Source organism: Helobdella robusta (genome assembly GCF_000326865.2).
Source record: "Helobdella robusta unplaced genomic scaffold HELROscaffold_6, whole genome shotgun sequence".
NCBI classification, from domain to species: Eukaryota; Metazoa; Annelida; class Clitellata; order Rhynchobdellida; family Glossiphoniidae; genus Helobdella; species Helobdella robusta.
Window position 1 is genome coordinate 1021378 of NW_008705330.1, and position 24502 is coordinate 1045879.

A 24502-nucleotide genomic window follows, 5' to 3' on the forward strand; every position below is an offset into this window, starting at 1 on the left:
TAATAATAATATGCCTACATCTAGATATATGAAACATTTTAATTAAATCAAAAAACTATCGCGCCATCATTGCATGGGAAAATGACAATTTATCAATAGATTAAATTAAATTATTAATTTTATTAGGTCTATTAACAATACATCGGATAGTTTATCGTAAAATATGTCTATCAAAAAATATGTTCTGTTCTCATTTTAATTCTCATAGTAATAAATTATTTTAATATTCTATGTATATGATTTTCAGAATTTTACATAATGAGCGCAGCGAACTTTTTTTAATATTGAACTAATTTCGATAGTCGGATTTTGTTTAGGCTCCTCGGTAAACAGAAATAAATAGAAATGGCCTGCGAATAAAGTTCGGGCGAAAAATTTCTGATTCTGTATTAAGATTAAGACTGTCTTGATATATTATGTTGTTTTATCATTAGCACAAATAAACAAGAAGGCTTAGCAAATTTATGATGAACGACGATGTTTTTCCCGGTCGCAATCTTCAGAATATTTCCGATTCCGCCAGGAACAAACATTTTCATCACCATACACACACATGCAGCATGCGTCCGAGATCCGGAAAAGAGTACACGAGTGTTGAGTTGAGAGATCAGCGATCGCTCGATCGGTTGTCAACGGAGGCCAACCCGACCAACAACGAACTTCTGACAAATCATTCAGAAGAATATTTAAACTCACGTTCTAGCAATTTTGATTCCAAAAAAAATGTTTCGAAATTGGCCTCTCTTTACAATAAAGAAAGGGAGATAGCTTACGCAGCAATGACAAGAGGTGGCGATGGATCTGTTAAACTTGAAGATGACAAAGCACTATTTGCTAATCAATTAGATGCAAAAATCACTGAACATAATAGTAGTTTTTTGTCCCCATCTTTGTCGTGTAACAAAACACACACTAAAGAGAAATCACTCTCCAGCATATCATCAAACAAAACAAGTTTTAATGCTTCTCATAATCAAACAAATTGCGTAGATTACATCACTCTTGACTTTGAAACGTCTTCAACACAGGCCAACAAATCGAACGACAACAACAAAGGGATGGTAAAGTTTGATTCTAAAGTAGATTATGCATGCATTGATTTTGCCAAAACAAAAGCAATCAAGGAAGCAAGTGAAGAGCATTCCAAAATCAGAGGGTCTTGCAGTTTGAATGCTGAATCAAATTCTCTGTCAGATTTGGACCGAACTGTTTTCTTTAGCAACAATTCAACAAATTTTTATGTTCCAATTTCACCTGAACTTCTAAACTATGTGTCTTCTTCTTCCGATCATCATCAAACGATGAATGCTGCTGTTAATAAAACAAAAAGTAAAACATTTGAAAAGCAACGAAAGTCATCATTAGATTTATTAGATCTCAAGAATTCCTCATCTCATCATTCTAATACTTTACCTCACAATTCCAAACGAAACCTTCAGTAATTTTTTTACACGATTTTTGTTTAAACTACAAAACTTTATATTATTTAGCATTTTTTGATTAGGAAATAACTATAATGATTCAGAGCAATTCTAATTTTCAATATTTCCAGTGGCTTACCATCCATCTTCAGTCGAAAAATTCTTTAGTGCTGTTCTTCTAGTTTTATTGTTGCGGGTTTTGTTTTGTGCTTTTCTGTTCATTTATATTGTGATTTCAAAATTGGACTATTTTTCCCCAAAAGTCATTTTCAGCTATATTTTATGGTTTCATTGAGGTATTTTATTTTCCAAAATATTATTATAAAAAATGTCTACAACTCTAAATATGTTGATTGTTGTGCAGTGACTTTCAACTCCTTGTTAATAAATACATTGCAGTTATTTATTTTATAAATTGTGTTTTTTTTTTTTCTATTTGAGCTTTATTTTATTCAATCATCCATGTTTGACACTGTAACAGGCAAAAGATTTCATGAGAGTTCAACAGACATTATGCTTTGTTTCATCTGTTTTGAAATCTTAAAAGTTTTGTTTGTTTAAGCAGTTATTTGTATCAAATCAGATTTAGAATGTTGAATTTTTTTATTAAAACCTGTCTTTGTCTCTTAAATTCATTTGAAATGCTTCATGGGTATTCATCATTTAATTTCTTCTCATTTTCTAGTTAATGCTGTGAAAAGTTAGCACTGTAATTTATTTTCATTTATCATTTACGTTAATTCCATTTGTTTTCACATTCCTATATTAATGCTATATTGAATGCTCATGACTTTTTTCTTTGTAATTGTTGAGTCATGATCGTGAGCCAATGACTTGCTTTGTTAGGGTATTAAACTGTAAAAACTGGTTTTCAATGAAAAATTGTTGCTTTTGATGTGATTTGCGATTTTTTTTGCAATTTTTGCTAGATTACACTCACACATCCATATATTATCCATCTCACGCAACAAAGCTATTTATTCAAAGCAGCCGCAAATATATTAGTATATTTATGCATGTATGTATGTGCACACGTACTATTTTAGTGTTTTATTACCATCTTGTTGTAAATGTTGTACAAAATTTTCAGAATGAACGACTTCCAGCTGAATACACTAAAGTACAGTTATAAAAAATCATGAACCAGCCTATTTTGGGAAATTTAATATCAAGACAATATTATATTATCACGCGTTATTTTATTTTTATACTTTTGCTTGTGAAATCAATTGTTGCCAGTTTGACTACACGGGAATGAGGTTTTTTACTCAAATACCCAATTGTACTTGGTATTCTTGAATATTTTCACAGGATGTATAGGATGTTAATGTTAATTCTTTGCAGGACATCTAAACATTAAAAGATCTGCATAGAGTTCTCTAGTTCATATTTACAATCTGATGTATGAACTTAATAAGTTGTAATAGATTTGGTTTTGTTAAGTAATTTTTTATTTGCTAATAAATATTTCAAAAACTGCTTTAGACCTAAATATTATAATTATTCTGAATTGGTATACATTTAAGGTAGATGGAATTTTTTTGTTAGAAGCTTGCTTGACGGTTATTGAGCCTTGCCGTGATGCTAGACTATTATTTTTAAATAGAAAAATTGTATATTTGTTTATATACTAGCTGATTTAAAGTCTTTTATCTTACTGTGGTCGGTGTAATGTTTTTTGAAAATATTTTATATACAAACCGAGCTCTTCATTAATCCAGAAACCCTCGCGCCTCGCGCCCTTGAACGTCGTCGTCGTTCAAGGGCATGCAAAGATTAAAAAGATTTTTTTAGTCTTGAAAATTAATAAAAATTTTTATAATTATTTCCAACAAGTGAAAGTAAAAACAAAATTTTGGATGAAGTTTGTTAGATAATTGTATTCAGTAAAGCGTGTTTTTAAAGTAAAAATGATTTAGTGAAATTTTAAATTTAAGTTTATTGAAATTCTAAATTACCTATTATCGGTATTATTTTAATTTAAACGGTAAAATAGAGTTAAAAATCAGTTAGCGCAGTCAGTTTGTACGGTCGGCGGAAAGTTATTCTACGTCTTGAAAGCTTTATCCGTCGTGTAGGGGTTTACTGAGAAAATTAATCAGCGCTAAATGGAATAACGTTTTCAACTGTGTGTGTTTGTCTATGTATACTTTAAAAAGAATGGCTTTTACGTGCCCAATTTACGTGCCCAATCACGTGCCCAACGTACAGTTTTTTTTCAACTCTAATATTTTCATGCCCCAAACTTTTTCCTAGTGCCAGCTTATATTAGTATATTCAATGCGTGAATATATATATATATATATATATATATATATATATATATATTGGGCGACGCGATGGTGTAATGCTTAAGGTGCCTGGCGTCGTTATTACAGTGAACTGGTTCGAACGTAAAGAGATCTCCGCCTATCCATGCAAAAAGTGTGATGCGCCGATTCACGTGTATCTATATAAACTATGTGTTTGTTGTAATAACTTCTGAAAGGTATCTAAGAGAAAATAATATATATATATATATATATTAGGGTGGTTACAACGCTATATGTAAAAAAAAATTTCGAAATCTTATCGGGGGAACCCCCTAAATTGTGCCACTTGACTAAAAAATGACATCTGTAAAGTTTTAGCTCAATTGGATAATGCTAACCCGTGCCTCATTGAGGTTGAAATTTTGGAAAATTTTGAAAAAAACGCAGTTTTTGGTTTGTAAAATAAAAACGGTTCACTCTAGAAACATGATTTAAGTTTTATTTTGTTCATTGATTAGTTTTCTTCAAATGTTACTACGATCACTATTTAGCTACAAGTTATAGTTTCTGACATATTTGCATTGTTACAGATACACATTGAAAAAACGTTGAATTTCTCCACAACACAAAAACGCACAATAACTTAATTTGTTTATAAAGAAATGTTTTTAAAATAACACCGTTGTATCTAAATCACTATTATTAACGAATAAACACATTTTTTATTCATATTATATTGTTTATAGTTGTTATACATCAAATAAATTTCTACTTTAACTCATTGTTCAAAAGGTAGAGGCTCGGATAGGAGGCTTTTGAGCAACCAGGAAATTTTGTCCGACATTCAGCAATTACTTGTAAAAGATATTGTTTTTGATCTTCCTCTTTTGTAATACATGAGTTGTAATCTGTTATTAATTTAACACCCTTTTCTGCTGTATCATTTGTAACTTTTAATCCGTCCACAATCTTTTTACTCTTTAAATATTCTTCGTTATTACTCCATTATTCTGGATTGGTATGCAAAAATTGATCATTAATATTAAATCTTTTTAAAAAATTTCTTGAATGTGATGAAATAAAATGGTCCGCATTTTTGTCCAATATTTCTGATACTTCATTTATTTTTATTAGTGGTTTCATATCACAGTAGTCATCAAGTTCTTCATCCTCATTTGCTTGAGATATTAATTTTGTTGCCATTCTCTTTTTTACACAATTACTTAATGAATCATCGAATAATGAAAAAACAGCCTGCTCTGGATTGAGGTACTATATGTGGTTGATAAATTTTGAAACTGATATATTTGAGATAAATTTATTGAATTTATTAAATTTATTGTATAAATTTATAAATTTACCAAAGATTTCAACAATTGTAAGTCTTGGTTTGGAGCAAGTGCAGGTTTCGGGGCATCCAGCCACACTTTCACATAAATATTTAAAATAAATAAGCAAATATCATGGAATCCTTGTTTTTCAAAAATTGTCAGTTGAAATTGTTCTCTGAAAAAATATATTTTCAACGAATATATCGCTTTTGCCATCCACCTTGCGTGATGAAAAGCACCAGGAGCCGCAAACACGATGTTTTTTGACGGAAAGCGTTCTAAAAATATAAGACAAAGATTAATCAATTTTTTGTAATCGCTCCTTGGATGAGGAACTGTTAATTGTTCTAGAAGATAACTTGAAATTTGACCCGGATTAATCAATTTGCTGGCTACACTTTTATCTTTAACTCCTGATTTAAATTTTTTTTATCAATGTTGTTCCATTCAGTTTTAAATTTTTTGAAAATATCCGATTGAGGGCCTGTAGTCTTTCCCATCACAGCATCAAAAACGGATCTCAACACTATCTCCAAAATAGGTTGCGACATGGAAGATACAAAAATTTTTTCTCCATCAATTGCTCTAATAAAACGCAAGCACCTTTAATGCGGCCAGTATTCACGGCAGTTGTGTCAAAGGACATTGCTTGAATCTTGTCTAGTGCACCCCACTTTCCAAGTTCTGAATAAACAGATTTTGCAATTGTACTGCCAGCACCATTTTCTAATTGGGGAACTCCAATTAACTATTCTTCTTCTTCACAGCTAATTAAGACTGCAACTCTTTCAACATTTTCTTTATTTAACATATCTGGAAGTAATTTCCCATCCCAATGTACAACTGCTCCTTACCAAAAATGAGAAATTGTAGAAAACCAAAAGATCTTAATATTAATACATAAAAACAACGTATAGCACCCGGGTTAGTAATAGTAAATAAGTTATTGTGTGTTTTTGTGTTATGGAGAAATTCAACGTTTTTTCAATATGTATCTGTAACAATGCAAATATGTCAAAAACTATAACTTGTAGCTAAATAGTGATCATAGAAACATTTGAAGAAAACTAATCAATGAACAAAATAAAACTTAAATCATGTTTCTAGAGTGAACCGTTTTTATTTTACAAACCAAAAACTGCGTTTTTTTCAAAATTTTCCAATTTTTCGAAATTTCAACCTCGATGAGGCACGGGTTAGCATTATCCAATTGAGCTAAAACTTTACAGATGTCATTTTTTAGTCAAGTGGCACAATTTAGGGGGTTCCCCCGATATAATTTTGAAAAAAAATTTCTTGTGACCACCCTAATATACATACATGTATCTATGTGTGTGTGCACATTTATATGCGTATTATATACATAACATACAATCAATTTCCTTAGTCATGTTCGTTGTTTAATCAAAGCGTTCATTCAACATTTATGAGTTTTAAATTAGCTCGTAAAAACGTATCTTGTTCGCCAAATATAAAAAAACATGCACTTTTCTATTTTAAAATCCATTCCGATTCGCTTTGACTAGTTTGTATTTACAATTAAAATTTGTTATCATGTTTAATATTATAATATAAATAAATAAACAAGAAAATCATTTTAGTCTTGTATTGTTCCTGCGTCAAACATAATGATATGGTGGACTGAAGTGGTCTTCCACGAGTTTGCACCTGTGAATTGAAAACAAATTGTTTTGTTAGATTAATGCTTAGACCGTGGTATTTTGCACTGGTATTCACTACCGCATTGTCGTTTAGTTCCTTTTAAAAACTTAAAAAGCAAAAGCAGCATTTACGACACTCATACATTATAATTGGTTTTGGAATATCATAGCCGTTTAGGTTTGAGCGAGATTCCATTGTACTGTTAGAACGTACCCCTTGAACTTGTAGGGTATGGTTATTTCTCTTTACGTAGGTTCTTGATTCCTAAACAGACTCGTTTCAGATAACTTTATTAGAAAGAAAACAGTGTTGGCAATCACTTGCGTGTATTGCTGTGATCAATCACTCGTTTATTTAATCGATAAAATCGATTGAATACAGCACAATAACTAATCGACAGGTAAATCACGGAATACAACTATTCGTCCGTAGTTAAGTTTCTCTTGTCCGACTAATTACATTGAGTTCTCTAGTCCTGGTATCCTTTACTGCAGTGAGCTTCCAGCTATTGAACTCTTACCTCTGTCACCAGTGTCTTATCACCTGAAGATCCCACTTCTAACACCAGTGTCGTAACCTCTCCGACTTCGTAACTACAAACCCGATGTTATAACTTCAGTACTCGCTATATCTCCAACACCGTGTTGTAGCTTCCAACGATAGTCAAGAGTTCGTTTATCCGTAGGTTCAAGATTTCCGATAGATGAACATGTAGGGATCAAACATTTATTTATTAACTATCTCATATATTGATTGTTATTAAAGATTATTGCAATTTTAAATGTTACCTAATCTATGTTAATTTTTATGTCTTTGCTTCTCCCTCGATTTTTACCCTTTTTCCTGATAGCTTGTAAACAAAACGGTTCGAGATTCACGTGGGAATAAAGATAATATTTTATTACGCCTGAATTGTGTTTGTTTTATTTATTTTAACTCACAACAAGGAGTCTTGTCAGTAGCATAAGTTCGTACTAATAAATTGGTGACCCCCGACGTGATCTGAACGAAAATCCCGAAAGGACAAAGCCAGAATTGTTCGCTCGTTTGATCGGAGAAACTAAAATAACCGGCAGACCATCACACTACTTGCAAGAATTATTTGCAACAGCCAATAAAATTGGAGTTGGAGACGAACTAGTACGTCATATGTTTATAAAGGCCTTCCCAACAACGATTTCGCCAGTCATCGCAGCTCAAAAAGATTTCGATCTACAGCGACTGGGAAATTTAGCAGATGAATTAATTACATTTACTAAAAACGAAATTTACGCTATGAACAGAGAAACCACGAGCTACAACAACAACACACTTTTCAACAAAACGAGTTCAACAAGCAGCATTCCTGATACGAACATCCCAATCAACGTTCGCCCATTTTATAAAGACCAACGCACTCAAATCTGCCGAGGTCACATATATTTTGGCGACAAATCGAAAACGTGCAAACCATGGTGCAGATGGCCAAACAAAAAAAGTTTACAAATTCAACCATCATCAAGACCTCCATCTCCAACCCAGATAAGATCACCCACAAACAACATTTCTTCATCCCAGCCGTCGGAAAACTGATCAGGCGAGCCGAAGTCGCATCAATCGGCTCGCCTCTTTTTGAAGTTGCCGCAAGAATTGGATGCACAACATTAAAATTTATAGTAGATACAGGCGCATCAGTCACAATCATCCCAACAGAATTTTCAACAGGATTATGTTTGCAACCAACTGCCGTTCACTTGTCAATCGTGAGTGGTCAAAACATTATCTGTCATGGAGAAACCATTGTTGAAATCCACATCCTACCATCGCACAGAACATACAAATGGAATGTTGTAATTGCAGATATTGTCAAACCTTTGTTAGGCAAAGATTTTTTAAGTCATTATGAAATCCTTGTCGATTGCACCAACAAAAGACTGATTGACACAATAACAAAAAAAACGATTACAACAAACGTTTTGCAGGGTTCCGTTCAACAAATTCACATCAATAAACCGCCAGTTCCCCAGATAGTAACGAAACTCATCAATAAATTTCCAATGTTGATTGAACCAAGAAATAAAAATCAAATAAAAATCAACTCAAAAGTAAAACACATAATCGACACTGGTGAAAGCCAGCCAACTATCTGCCAACTATCTGAGGAGAAATATAAAGTAGCAAAAGAAGAATTTACGTCTTTACTAAACGCCGGAATCATCAGACTATTTAAATCTCCCTGGGCTTCTCCACTCCATCTAGTTCCAAAAGGTACTCCTGGACAATGGAGAGCTTGCGGAGATTATCGTTGTGTAAATGCCATTACGAAACCAGACAGATATCCAATTCCAAATATTCACAGCATCTCAACTAAACGACATAGCAAAAAGATATTTTTAAAATTAGACTTATTAAAAGCCTATCACCAGATACCAGTACATGAAAACTAGATTGAAAAAACAGCCGTAATAACACCTTTTGGACTCTATGAGTACATGTTTATGCCTTTTGGTTTGCGAAATGCAGGATGTACACTCCAAAGATTCATGGATAATATCTTTCTAGGTACCAACTGTGTTTTTGTTTATCTAGACGACATTCTCATATTTTCAGAAAGCACTGAACAACATGAAAAAGATTTAGAAACAGTATTTCAAATCCTTACCGAAAATAATTTGAGAATCTCCATAGACAAGTGCCAATTTTTCAAAGAAAATCTAAATTACCCAGGATTCACATCAGCGGTGATGGACTATTTCCTACAAAAAAAATAAACGAAATTGAAAAATTTCCAGTTCCAAATGATACTAAATCTTTACGTAGATTTTTAGGAATGATTGGTTTCTATCGCAAACTCATTCCACAATTTGCAGATATTGTATTTCCACTAACAGAATTAATAAAGTTACACCCAAACTCAAAAACAATAGTGTTTAATAACGAAGAATTGGAAACCTTTAAAACCATTAAATCTAAACTTGCCAACGTAACAACACTTCCATATCCAGATTCAAAATGTACAAAATACCACTTAGTTACTGACAGTTCTGCTTACGCCATAGATGCAGCACTGCATCAAGTAGTTGATTCAACTCCTGAACCAATCGGTTTCTACTCTAAACAGTTAACTGAACCACAACGTAACCTTTCTTCATTTGGCAGAAAACTACTAGCAGCGTACCTTGCCGTCATCCATTTTAACTATCAGATTGAAGGAAGAAATGTAACTCTATTTACAGATAACAAACCATTATGCGCTGCCTACAAAAAGAAAACACCATTAAAGTCAGACGTTCAAAAACGATATCTTTCAATAATATCCGAATACATTGCAGACGTCATTTATATTCGCGGTGAAGAAAACGTTGTTGCAGATTGTCTCTCTCGGCCAGCAAATGCTGTAAAGATAGATGTCTGTGACTTGTCGTCGATAGCCGAACAACAAGAAATTGATGATGAAATAAAATCATTCAAGCATCTGTTGAAACAATATCCAATTGGCGATAACAAAAAAAATATTTTGTGATGTATCAACACCATACCCCAGACCATACATCCCAGTTAATTTGAGAAAAGCCATATTTGACAGCCTTCATAACCTCTCACATCCAGGTATCAAAACATCAATACGATTAATCAAATCCAGATATTTTTGGCCAGATATTGACAAACAAATAAGAACATGGTCAAGAGAGTGTTTAAGCTGTCAACAAAACAAAATTCACCGACACACGAAATCTACGATATCATCATTCAATTTACCGTCTACACGTTTTGAGACTGTTCATATTGATATTGTTGGTCCGCTACCACCGGTCAAGCAAGGAAATGAAACCTATTCAAGTCCATTCAGATATTTACTCACATGCATTGACAGAACAATTGGTTAGATCGAAGCAGCACCAATGACAGAAATATCAGCTTCAACAGTAGCTACAACTTTCTTGAACATTTGGATCGTTCGATTCGGTGTCCCTCTTTATGTTGTAACAGACCGAGGCACACAATTTCAGAGCGAATTATTTCACGAACTATCGAAAATAATTGGATTTTACCGTCTGCGTACAACCAGTTATCATCCACAAGCCAACGGAAAAATAGAACGTCAACATCGTACCTTGAAAACAGCAATTAGTTGTCGTAAACAAAACTGGTTAGATGCATTAGCTGTCGTTCTTTTAGGACTTAGAAACATACCAGATAAAAATGGAATATCTCCAGCAATAGCAGTAACAGGAACCAACTTGTTATTATCAAGTCGATTTTTATTCCCAGATTCAAATGAAGATATAACATCTAGTCAAATCAAACAACTAGCAAAAGATATGTTTAAACTTAATAACTACCTAACAACTAACAATCAACATCACTCTACCCCAAAAGCTTACGTACCAAATGACCTTTCAAACAGTAGTCACGTATGGTCAAGAGTAGATCGAGTACGTCGTCCACTGGAAGCACCATATACAGGACTTTCAAAGTGATTGAACTACTTATAATAAATACTTATAAATACTTTAAAATTGAATTGTTACCAGGAAATTTTCAAAATGTGTCAATTGATTGATTAAAGCCAGCTTGTTTATCATTACCTCTAACAGCCAAAACCAGAATAAACAACAAGAATAGTTCGACAACGAACAACAAACTTTCTACAACAGATTCAACAAAACCAACAACATCAGACACAAAATCTACTGAAACACCAGAAACAGCAACAACAACATCAGGCGCAACAACAACACAAGAAACAAGACCGACGTCAACCAAATCCGAACCAACAACCCAACACTCCAGAAAAGGGAAGCGAATAACATTCAACAAACGAAATGAATATTTTTATTTTTAAATGGCTCCGTCTTTTGTGGGGGAGTATTGTAGGGATCAAGCATTTATTTATTAACTATCTCATATATTGATTGTTATTAAAGATTATTGCAATTTTAAATGTTACCTAATCTATGTTAATTTTTATGTCTTTGCTTCTCTCTCGATTTCTACCCTTTTTCCTGATAGCTTGTAAACGAAACGGTTCGAGATTCACGTGTGAATAAAGATAATATTTTATTACGCCTGAATTGTGTTTGTTTTATTTATTTTAACTCACAACAAGGTGTCTTGTTAGTAACATAAGTTCGTACTAACAAACACAACTACTTTAAACGCAAACGAAGTCGAGCGTTTATTTAATACCAGCAGTAATAGAAACAATAAATTAATCCTAATAACTACATAAAATCACATTAATCACTTTTACGTCAACTGTCGTTCCGTCTTCTTCTTTACCTGTCCTTCGTGTTGTGTGTTTTCTTCGTGTCAACCTTCATGTAACTTTCTTTTTTTTACAACCGTTTTAATTAGCTCCGCCTCTTAATTAAATTCTCAAGCGCTTCAATTAATTTCTATCTACTAATTTTTATCTCGCCTTCACGCCAGTAACAGCATAGAACATTTAATAACCAAACGCTTCCAGGTCAACATTCGGGTTCAAGTCGAATGCTCCATTTCAATACTTCTCATGTGAACTTCGGAAAGCTAGACCTTTCAATCGACGTTTTTTTTTAAGATTGGCTCCATTTGTGGTTATCGGAATGTTGCGGTGTTATTTTTCCCAACTGCCCAATCATAGTTATTTCCTTCAAGAAGATCGTTTGTTCAGTTAATTTTTAAACATTTGTAATTTATATATAATAGATATAATTAAACTCATTTCTTTTTAGTTTTGTACTTGTTTTGAATTTTTTTATATTTGTGACTAAATATTATTGAATGGTAAAAATATCTAATGCCACAAAATCAAATGGCAGGTGGCTGTTTTATTGGCGTGACGGATTTTTCATACAGATTCTCAGTCTGACAGTGCGCCCGAAATAAATTTAATTTTAAATATTTTGAAAATAATCGTGTTCAATATGAAAAAAGAGTTAAAATATCAAATAATAATTGTAAGTTTAATGTGAAGCGATGCCTTTTGTTATTGAAATTATGTAAACAAACTCGTGCTAAGGATGTCATAAAGACACGATAGATTTTGGAATGTGGTTTTGTGAAAGGCATAGTATCTGATCTTCGCTGGTTATCATTGTTTCGTTGTCGGTGTCTGTGTTGTCGCTGCTTGGCTGGTTGCTCGAATAGTTACTCAACTCGCAATTTTTGTACAACAACCTGTCAAAGTTGAATTTCATTCGGGTAGATCGTTCGGATAGAAAATTGTGCTCGTTATTGTTAATATAAATATTTTTTGTTATGGCTGCCAGACAGTTCGTAATTGAATTTTTCAGAATGAACGAAATACCATAGCAATATAATCTTAAATTTGAAAAAAGCTTGTCACTGTTGTAGACGTATGAAGTTGAAATATTAAAAAAAAAATTTTATTCTATAAAAATTCTTTAAATATGTAAAAAACGCAATATGCATCTTAAATATTGAACGTATGACTACAACACATTACTAACCTACAATCACTGCACCAATTGTGGTGTTGATCCAGGCCAAAATGTGATTTGCAGTTAAGATTGTGAGGACATGAATCTTGGGAAAATCGGAAATCAAATTTTTTTAATAAATTTCACTAATTTTTAAAAAAATTTTTCTGAATAATTTTCAAATCACACACACTGCATACAACACAAACGAGAACAAATGTCTTTAACCACTACATCATTAAGATGAAAATATAAGAATCCTTTTAAAAAAATGTAACAATTGATAGATTATATTTTGTTAATAATTTTATCGGATAAGTTTTAGTTACAATAATCTCGGCCAACTAATATTCAGAGGTATCAAAAAGTTAACAGTTTAAACAAAAAAAATTATCATTATTTTACTTTTTTTTGTTTTTAAAACAAACATTTTTGTTTTATAATCATAAACTGACAATTCTTAAAATTCATAATAATAATGGTGCATTACATTTAAAAATATTTATTAACATATAAATAGCAATAAATATGTGAATCGAAACATTATTTACCTGAATTATGAACGCCGTGTAAAAACTTATTGTGATCACTTGTAAGATGGGATTGACTTAAGATGTTATGATTTTGACCTCCGTTCATGAAACCATTGAAGTGGCTGCTAGTGAAGATGTTTAAATGGTTTTCAAATGGATTGGAAAGGCTTTGGTCGGCAACTTGGTTGAGACTGCGTTGATGTGAGCTATTTCTATGAATGTGATGATGCGAATTAGCGGTTTTGTCAATGCTGGAATGGTTGTTGGTCGATATGCCGTTGAAGTTATGGTTGTGGTTGCTGCCACTACTTATTGGTCGTTTGTCGTGGTGGTGTGAACTCATCAAGACAACACTGTTAACTCCCGCTTCTTTTTTTCGTTTTTTCTTCTTGGTGTGCGTGGCGTAGTTATCTCTGGCCGACCAGCCCGGATACATCTGCAGATGAAGTTCTTTTTCGCGCTTCGCCATATCGTAATATTTCTGCTGTTCAGACTTGTCCAATGCGTGCCACTGATAAGAACAGTTTTGAATTAATGGTATTTTTGGGTTCAAAATCTTACTTTGAAAAACTTTATTCTTGCAGAAATTTCAAACAACAACAGCGACAACAGCATAGCATTAATGGTACTAAAATTTTGCTAAAGCTGTCAATTTTAAATAACGTAGCACCTGCAACGATAAATGATTATTGAAAACCCTCTTGTGACCTTGAATTTATATTTATGAATCAACATACATGTGTACAAATACTGTTGAAAAAAGTGTGCAAACGTTCAAAAATGATACACTTTATCACTAGCAGAAAATAAACCGAAGTTGCGCGGGAGCGAAACATCGTTCATTACTCGTTGATGTGGAACCTTACATGGCACCTTTACTCAAGGGTGCTCTTTCTCATCCGACGCACCAATATAAACGCTGGCTTAACGATAGGAAGATAGTTTTAAAAAACGTGAATAGGAAAAAGAATAAAGATTATTTCGCTATGATGATGACGATGATGATGTTTAGGATGGATCAAATTGATACATAATTTGATCCAATGGAGATAAAACACGATGAGTTTAATGAAATAAGTTTGACTATAATGTAGTTTAACAACAAGATTGAATAATCATTAAAAACAGTTTAAGACTGTAGTAACGTCAAAATATCAAAAAGGTCATTCATTCACCTGTTCAGCACCTTCACTATTTACGCTATATTTTTGTCTTTTAAAAATTAAATCACATCCATACCAGCAATTAAATAAAATATTGGTCTAGACATTAAAAACAATAATGTGTTTGATTGTTTGACACAACCATCGTACGATATATCACAAATCAGATGAGAAAGGAAGCATGAAGTTTCGAATGATGCATCGCATGGATTATAAACAGTTTAACGGAACACAGCAAAATGGATCTTGGCTTATCAAGGGAAACGTTTCGTTACAATACAATAGATTATAGAAATAAACAAATATATAAATATAAATATGAATCAAACATCCTTTTATATTTGTAAAGTTTGCCTCTCTTCGTGCAAATCATAAATGAATTAAATATTTTTTGATTCAAAATAAAATATAATATTATAATTTTTAAAAAATCAAAATTGAAAAACCAAGAAAAAAAATCTTAACAAACTTGATAAAAACATTCAAATCATTCTTTTCAAGATGTTTGATCAGCCCATAATGCTTTTTTCATTTCTTTTACTTATCATTTCATTTGCTTAATTTAGATTTGATCATTGTAACTCGTTCTACTGCGGTCATCCTGGCTCTACTGTTTATTCATTAACTAAAATTTTTAACTCTGCTATCTTTTTTGTGTACCTCGATAACTTGTTCTCTTGTACTGGTTACCTATGAAATGTAGAATAATTTTCAAGATCTAGACAACTTTGACGAGAGGGCCGAAATTTTGAAAATGTTTAAATTTTTACGAGGGGGCAAAACTTTTACAGTGGGGAGCCAAGATTTGTGGTAGTGTGGCTGACGACTTTTTTTTGTTCCAATTTGTGGTCGATTTTTTACGTAAAACGGTCTTTCGTCAAACTTTTCTTAAAAAATGCTCACATTGAGGGTCACTAGTTCTCCCGGCCTCCCTAGATACGCCGCTGCAAGTCTCAATTTAATTTATTTCCAAAGTACTTATCAGATATATTAAATAAATTTAAAATCCCTGTTTACTATCGTCTTCTTGTTCTCATTTTTTCTTAATTTTTGTTACACACACTTAGCTAAATCTGCTTTTGTTTTTTACAGTCTTTTCCTTCTTCAACTACTTGGCCATCATTTACAAAGTTCAGAGCTGATCTCAAGACTCATCAGTTTGCAATTTTCAATAAAAAGAAATGATGTTATAAAAATAGAATGAATGAATGACTTGAACAAAAAACAAACAAATGAATGAATGATCAATGGCGGAAGACTTAATATTGGATGGTTTGTGGTGTTGTTCATGGAATTGAGACAATAATGTGTGTGTTGATAAGTAGGAATGGTTTGAGATTTTTAATCTATTAGTATGATTGAATAAGAATTTTTCATGGATGGATGGGAGTGGATTAATGAGAGAATTACTTATGCAACATTTATAATACTCATTATTATGAGGTTAATGTAATAATTATCATATGGTAAAAATATGAGCATAAATATAGGTAAAAATATGTACTTGTTTTATTTTTTATCAGTAATGACTGGGAATATGTATGATTGACTTGGATTGATTATTTCATTACCCATTCTATGGTTGAATGCATGTGCGTATTTCATTTATAAATTTTTTGGTTAATTATATTTTATATTAACTTCATAACTTTCTTATTATTATTATTGTTTTTCATATGATTGTTTGGTTTTTTTTATTGATTGGTAAATAGTTAATGAAATTTCTAGGCTCTAATATAATTATCTGATATAATAATTAATGATTCATGAGTAGGTGGGTATATGAGTTGGTATATGGGTAGGGGAGGTTAAGGAAATTAGATGGATGCATGAATGTTTGTTTATGTTTTCTATTGCATGGGAAATGTGTAGTTAATTTTATGCTATTCAGGTGTAGGATGGGATTAATGGGGTTAGATGGATAAAGTATTTTATAATATCTTGGTTTATAATTTTGCATTTATGGTGACACTCAAGACACTGTTAGTGTTAATTTATTGCTTTTGTAAATTATTTTCAATCTGCCATGGTATAATGCATTATCTTCGTCGTTATACTTGTGAAGCAATTGTACGAATGTATCGTGGTATGCATGTATAATACTATGTATTTTTTTCCCTGTAAATTCGGTAATGGGCAATAGCCCGTGCTTTGTTCAAATAAATAAGTTTGATAAAGTTTATTTAAAAAGTTTGATAGCAAAAGTTTTTCCAATTAATTGCCGAAAGTGTCTAAAAATAGAAACAAAGAGAAACTGACTACGTAGCTTATTGCTTCCATCAAACACGTTTTTACAGTACTGTGACATGATGGATAAGTTTCAAACGTTTGTTAATATTCAATTCAACAAAATGTTGAAGTGTAAAGAATATTGTTTTTAAATTGTTAAAATGTTTCATATAAGCAGCATCATAAGGTGTGTGACTGGATGTTTTCAATCACCTTAAATCGATAAATCTTCATGTTACTATGTCCTGCAATCCCACATTTTAAAAAAGCCGTAACGATGTGAAACCTGAAGGGAGATACCGATCCATCGACCGCGTTCAGATTATGTGTTGATGAGAAATAGGCTGACGTCGCTACAACGGACAGATAACGGCCAAAATATGTTAGTGATTAGAGAATGGTCCTTCGACAGAAACAGCAATATTCAATAAATGCAAATGAAATCGTCAACCAGCAGTGGCAACAAGGTCAAAATGTGAATCACTTTCAACTTCGCTAACAGCTTTCTTCAATTTGTGATCTTGATCGTTATTAAGTTATGACATATTTACTGATGTGCTATATTAAATTTATGTAATAATTACACTTAGATAGTTAAGTAGGTAGGCAGATAGGTTGATTGATTGATTGGAATGATTGATTGCGCAACAACTGTCGTGAGGATAGTAATGATCTCGCCATTGTTTTTTTTCACCGCAATCACAACAATACTCCATTCAAAAGATTATAACAAGATTTAATAAACAGTTAAAAAGACAACGGAGTTTTATCGAAAAACTTTTGTAACTTTTATCTTTCAGATTATTTAAGTATTGCAAATTATTGGGCGAAATTCATGTAATAAAATATTCATGAACCAATTGGCGAGCAAATAAAAAGAATTCCACAACGTTTGAAGATGCGACGAATCCTAATTTCCACATATGATTGTTCTCAACATTAAAGAGTAATACATTAAATTTTCATAAGAATTTGTAAAAGTATTAGAAAAAAAGTTTTAAACGTGGAATAGTTTTTTTTGTTCAAAATAATTTTATTTCAAATTTTCAAAAAATTTTTTTAATTAAATAATCACTGAATAAATTAAAAATTTTATTTTGAATAATTAACCAGCTTTCATTCCTTCATTCATTCATTCCTTCATTCATTCATTCACCACATTCCTTCTTAATAATAATAATTTTTTTTATTATTATTTTTATTAACCAAAAGCCGTCCAAAGAAGTCCTGGTCGCAAACAATCGAGCAAGACATGAAAGCTCTAAATTTAAATGAAATGGATACAACTGATCGCCTACTTTGGCACAAAAAATTGATGGAAAAAAAAACAACGTCCTACCTCGGGGAACCGGGTCTCTGGACGCAAAACGAAAATTGATTGATTGGTTATTATTATTAAATTTAAATCGAAATTCAAAAACAAAAATCGAATGCAATGGAATAGATAAAGTAAGTAAAGACGTAAATAAATAAAAACATTATAACCTCTTGGCTCTTTACTAGAGGGAAGTGCAGGATATTAAAATATTTAAGTATAGTGAGAATATTTAAAATTGCGTTACAAATTGTTTCTACCACAGTAAATGCTGTCGACGATCTTACCACAGAATTCATCAGTTTAACGTTAGAAGGAATTGGCCAATATATATATATTTACAATATTCTATAAACTCTACCGAATGTTTGGCGTTAAAACGTTTATAGTTCGTTTTTTCGATTTTCTCACTAAAATTTTTTGGAGAACGTTTAGTTTATTAAAATTCAAAATAAACTTATTTTCCGAATTCATGCTGCAAATAAGGCCATATTTCGATTCCGAATGAATCATCATCAGTGCAAGTTGATTAATATAGGGAAATATGTACTTTGTGAAAATGAACTTAAATGGAAATTAGGTGTCAGATTTCTTTATTGGCTGGTCCATCCTCGTTGGTTTCCTTTTCTTCATCGATAGCATCATATTCTTTTTTGTCATTATTTACAATGCTAGTTTTTATTACTTCTTTGTTTTCATTGTTGATTAAGCGCCGGGTTGGGAGTGAGGTTGTCATTTTTTGTTGTATATTTATTTTGGGTTTATTGATGTCAATTAGGACTACTTCTGTAATTTTAAGATGCGTGTAGTTGGTGTTCTGGTATATTACTTTGATGTTGCTGTCGAGGATTTCACGGCTTATAGCGATTGAGTGTGTTGAGTCCAAATGAGATTTGATAGCACCACTCTGTTTAGGCATCGCAACGCATCGTCAGTGAGGTAGTAGTAATCCCGATATATGAGTCATTTTGACGTGCACAGCCGTCAAAGGGGCAGTTAAATTCATATATTACGTGATTACGCTTCAACACACTGTTATCACAATTATTTTTCAGTATTAGGTGAGACGTTTTTTTATTGTTGTAATAAATTCGGAGTTTAACTTTACTAATTGAATTGGTTGGTGTGACATTTTTATTGATGATATGTTTAAAAATAGCTTCATCTACTTTGTATGCAGTTGACATGTGATTTCTGTAATACAAGATGATGTCATTATCTTGATTGTTGGAATTAGAAAGGCTATTGTTGTGTAGTAATTTGCCCTCAACAATTTTTTCAATAGAATAAATCATATCCATTGTTCACAAGCAGGTTGGTGACTCTTTAATTCAGCGTCGCGATTTTTAATACAAAAAGAGTCACCAACCTGCTTTTAAAAATGGATTTAAGACTTATTTTAATAAAAAGATTGTTAAGGGCAAATTACCACACAACAATAACCTTCCTAATACCAACAATCAAGATTAGCTGTTTTATGGTCGGGTAATTATTTAACAATAATAAATCTTTTCTTGAATCCTCCAAATATTGAAAAGCATCAAGTTCACCAACATTATCATTGGAACTTGAAGTGGTGGCATTGGCAAATTCTGAAGTGTTCAGTCTGAAGCCAAAGTAATCGTCATCAGACTCCACACTGTTAGTTGTATTGTGTAAATGTGCATCAAGAGAAGTTGATTGCAATACTTTTTTTGGCTTCTAAAACAAAAACAGATTGCAAGCGATTTTTTTTGATCACTCAAAAACTGTGGCAACCAGCGCATTTTAAAATATGGATAAGCTAGAGTTGCCAAAATAGCCTGGTTCACTTTTGGGAATAATTGAAGGAAATCAACAAACCTGCTGTTAAATCCTGTTGTAATTGCATTGAGAAGTAAATTGGCAGTGGTGCCAATTTACAGAATAATTTAGTGTAGAAAGTTGACTGCTAATTTTAAACAGAGTTGAAACCATATCGGCATAGAAACAGCTTTTATCGCTTTGCAGTCTATCTAAAGCTGCTGCAATCGGTTCTAAAATTTGGCAATATTCTTCCAAAAATTCTAACTCAACTTCTTTGAAAGAGAGGAACTGTAGTTCATCATAAGCTTAGATAACAAATCTTGCTATTTGAGCATACTTTTGAGACTATCATACATGAAGTTCCACCTAGTGGCGCAAGGTATCGGTAGGTTAAAACCTCATATATCAAATATTTCTTCAGCCGATTTATGGCGTGAACAAGAATTCAATAATGCAGAGCATTTGCCCATAGCAGCATAATTAAGACGTGCGAACATTCCAGAATTTTTTATATCCGTAGAAGCATCAGTTGTTGCCACAAGACTCAGTGTGCGTGCTGCATTGTATGTGACTTGGGAGGACAAAATCATTGTTACAAAAGTTGTTAGATTCCATGTCTGATAAATCAAAGATTTATATAAATTTTACCGCGTCATGATCACCATTGTTTTCAATGACAGTTTTAACTTGGCTGATTTCTGTGCCATCATCTTCAAAGTTCACCTGCACACTGAATTCCTTGAACGCTTTATCAAAATTTGTCTGTCACTGTTGCAATAATTTTTGTAGAAGATACTCCAAACTCATCGTTTATGTCACACAAAAGTTCCGCAATATGTGCTCCTGCGAAACGCCTACAAGCTAGAGCTACTGACTTTACGAATAAAAATTTATGGGTCAATCCAATGACATGTATTCCCCATAAAATTCCGCTTTAGAGTTGACCAAAAACTGTTTTGCACTTTGTTCTTTAATTTCATTCATTTTAACATTAAAACTGTCATTGATATGTCGTCCCAATGTGCGCCTAGACAAAACCACATAATCCAGTTACAAGTTTAATAAACTCAGGTTGTTCAACTGGGCGTGCATTCCTTTTATAATAAAATTAGTTATAAGTTTATCAGCCGCAGCTTGAGTAATAACATCAACAATACGAAATAACTTTGACTGCACAAGTTTTGTTTGAGGTTGTTTGTTGTTGCTAATCTCTAAATCTATGTCGTCATTTGCTTTCTTCTTTACGCCACATTTTACAGCTGATTCGGGTTTAACCCATTCGTTTTTGTATTTTTGGTAATCTTTGAATTTTTCGGCATGCATTCTCTGAGCAAAAACATAATCAACAATGTTAGCAAATTGAAAGTTTAATCACAGAAATTGCAGAAAATTATTCAAATCAAACAACTTACTTTCAAATGCGTTGTGAAATTCGACAGTGAATTAATTGATCCAGATATGACCGTTTTTTTTGAGCAAAAATTACATTTTGCTTTAACTTTTACATTATCATCAGCAACTTTAACAATGGTGAAGTATTTTCTATCAAAAATAGCTGACTTTGCAATAAAATCCGATAAATTAGCATTATTATCCTGATTTAAACTTTCCATGGGTAATGAATGTCAAAACTAAACTGTATCAAACAAACTCCAACAGTTTTAAAATCATCAATCCTACCAATATCTACAGACACAAACTTAACAATACCATGGGCCAATTAAATGAAGAAAAAAATGTTCTCTGAAGTTATTTAAACATTGATTTTTCTTTGCGCTGATATTCTTTGATGTCATTTTTATATTCATTTATTAAGTTTCTTTCTTTCTATCAACAATTTGTTCAATCATTTAACGAATGACTGAAGAAAGAAAGACACTATTCACCACTACTTGATTTTGCATATTCTTTGATGTCATTTTCATATTTTTTTATTAATTTACTTTCTTTCGATCAACAATTTGTTCAATCGTTTAATGAACGACTGAAGAAAACAGGAAAGAAAGAAGGAAAGAAAGAAAGAAAGAAAGAAAAAAAAAGAAAAAAAGAAGCGTTAAACTTCAAAGAAGTAAACTACTTTGATGTAGCTATATGACCATAAAACTTCAAAGTAGCAAATGAAATTTTTAATCAAATAAATTTTTAGAATTTAAAAATTTTTTTAGAATTTTAAGAAAAAAAATTTTTTCAATAATAATAATAATAATAATTTGTGTAAGTATATCTGTTCACTCACATATAAACTATATTTTTTAGTCAAAATGTAATTTGAAATTACTTTTAAATTAACAAATAACATGAAAGATGAAATTACTAAATTACAAATTACCAATTACTTAAAAAGACAATTTCGATACAAATTACAATTGTAATTTGAATTACTTAATTTCATTACTTGAATTACGTTACTGTCTATCTCTGAATGGTAGTAGTGGTAGTGGTGGTAGTAGAAGTAGTAGTGGTAGTAGTAATACAAGTATTAGTAATAATAATAATAATAACAATAATAACATTTGGAAAAGCATCGTGTAAAAGTAGTACAATCGGCAGCAAATCTATTTTATAAATGTTCATTTGAATTACATTTGGATCAAACTGGCGGTCACATACAATTTTTTTGAAAAATAGAAAATATCAGTCTACAGCCACGCGATGACAATGAAGCAGGGTAACACAAGCAGACGTACAACAACAATGCGTTCCTCGTTGTGTCTGCTCTCCATGTTTTTGCCTAATTTGTATTGGCGAGCTTGTTCGTGAAAAATGTTGCTTTTGCAACGAATAAATATGCCTCATGAAGACTTCAAATAGCATCTAATTTCCTTTTGATCAAGCTTGTATCCGTGTTGAGAATTTGTATAATATTGTACATGGATCTATGCATGAGAAATCTTACGTGACTATGTGTGGGTGCGTGTGTCTCACAGATGTACAAATAAACGTGAAAAAGGTTATTCTTAGCTGAATGCACATAATTATTTGTACATGCATTATACATAATTTTCACGTTTCACAAATATTGAAAGTGGTTAATCATTTTGAAAAAAGATATTAAATAGAACCCAGAACCAAAAAAATATTTACACAATAGCAGATAAATAACAACATTTCACAATTTTTTCAACTAACCTAAAACAACAATAACCGAACTGAAGAAAACAGAATAAACAATTTTATTGATAGTTACTATTGACTTAATTTTAAATTCTTTGATAGTTATTTTTACAATGAAGATGATATTAGATATTGAAAAATGCATTTATGTGAACGCGTTTTGCTTAATTTAATTTTCAATTTTTAAATAATTAAAATTTTGTATTAAATTTTTTTAAATTTTCATGTCGTTAATTGACAAATAGTTAAAAAATAAATTGAATATTCGGATTCGGCACCTAGAAAAGTTGCGTTATAAAATGAATCAAGTTGAAGCCAGCATTGAATTTTTAAAATATTGTATAAAAAATGGTCTTATCTATGTATACTGCACTACGTTTCAGTTTGTAAATATATGTATAAATATATACTTATATTTGTATGTGTACAGTGTTTTATGAATTCTACCGAATGGTTGGCATTAACCAAAGTTATTGGCTAATACCAGCTAGTAAACTTTGCTGAAGAACTTTGCATTGTTTAAAGAAACTATATAAACCAAACATTTATGAAAAATCGAAATAAAGCCATATCTGCATGATGAATTCGGATAATAATAGTTTCATTAAATTTTCATGATGAACTTGGATGATTCTATTTTCAACAAATTGAACAATTTCCAGAAAATTCTAGTAAGAAAAATTGAAAAACAAACTTTATATTGATTAATGCCAACAATACAATACAATACAATGTATTGTGAATACAATGAATATGATCTCTTTCTATTATATATGTATATGTATATGTACATATGCATATATATATATGTATATTTATGTATGTATATATATAAATAATTTTATATATATATATTTTTAAAAAATTCTAGTAAGGAAAATTTTAAAAAAAACTCTAAATTGATTAATGCCAACAATACAATACAATCTTGGACCACGATATTAAAATCTTACATAATCCAATAATAAATATTCAACAACGGGCAATTGGAACTCTTCCTACCAATAAATTTAGAAACAGAGGAATCATCGATAATGAAAGAACATAAAAGTGTTAAATTTATCGATAATGAAAACACGTAAAAGTGTTATATTTAACGATTTTGAAGATTGTAAAACGAAGTATTCACTTTAAACAAACAAGGAATCAACCGAGTAGAGGCACAGTATATATATATATATATATATATATATATATATATATATATATATATATATATATATATATATATATATATATATATATATATATATATATATATATATATATATATATATATATATATATATATAT

The 24502-nt window shown here is 31.5% G+C and overlaps 3 protein-coding genes across 3 annotated transcripts; 1 reads left to right on the forward strand and 2 right to left on the reverse strand.

The window, feature by feature from the left end:
* Window positions 1-560: 560 nt before the first annotated feature.
* Window positions 561-1442, forward strand: HELRODRAFT_164042 (hypothetical protein; the record flags this gene model as incomplete). Its single annotated transcript, XM_009029094.1, has 1 exon — window positions 561-1442. One exon carries the CDS (start codon window positions 561-563, stop codon window positions 1440-1442), a length of 882 nt encoding a protein of 293 aa, XP_009027342.1.
* An 11621-nt stretch (window positions 1443-13063) lies between these two features.
* Window positions 13064-14117, reverse strand: HELRODRAFT_68905 (hypothetical protein; the record flags this gene model as incomplete). Its single annotated transcript, XM_009028970.1, has 2 exons — window positions 13064-13176; window positions 13958-14117. Coding segments are annotated over 2 exons (273 nt in total), but the record flags the coding sequence as incomplete, so codon positions are not given.
* Window positions 14118-18767: 4650 nt separating this feature from the next.
* HELRODRAFT_164044 (hypothetical protein) lies at window positions 18768-21708 on the reverse strand (the record flags this gene model as incomplete). The annotated part of the gene is made up of 4 exons (XM_009029095.1): window positions 18768-18785; window positions 19865-19949; window positions 21261-21421; window positions 21508-21708. 4 exons carry the CDS (start codon window positions 21706-21708, stop codon window positions 18768-18770), a joined length of 465 nt encoding a protein of 154 aa, XP_009027343.1.
* Between the last annotated feature and the right edge of the window lie 2794 nt (window positions 21709-24502).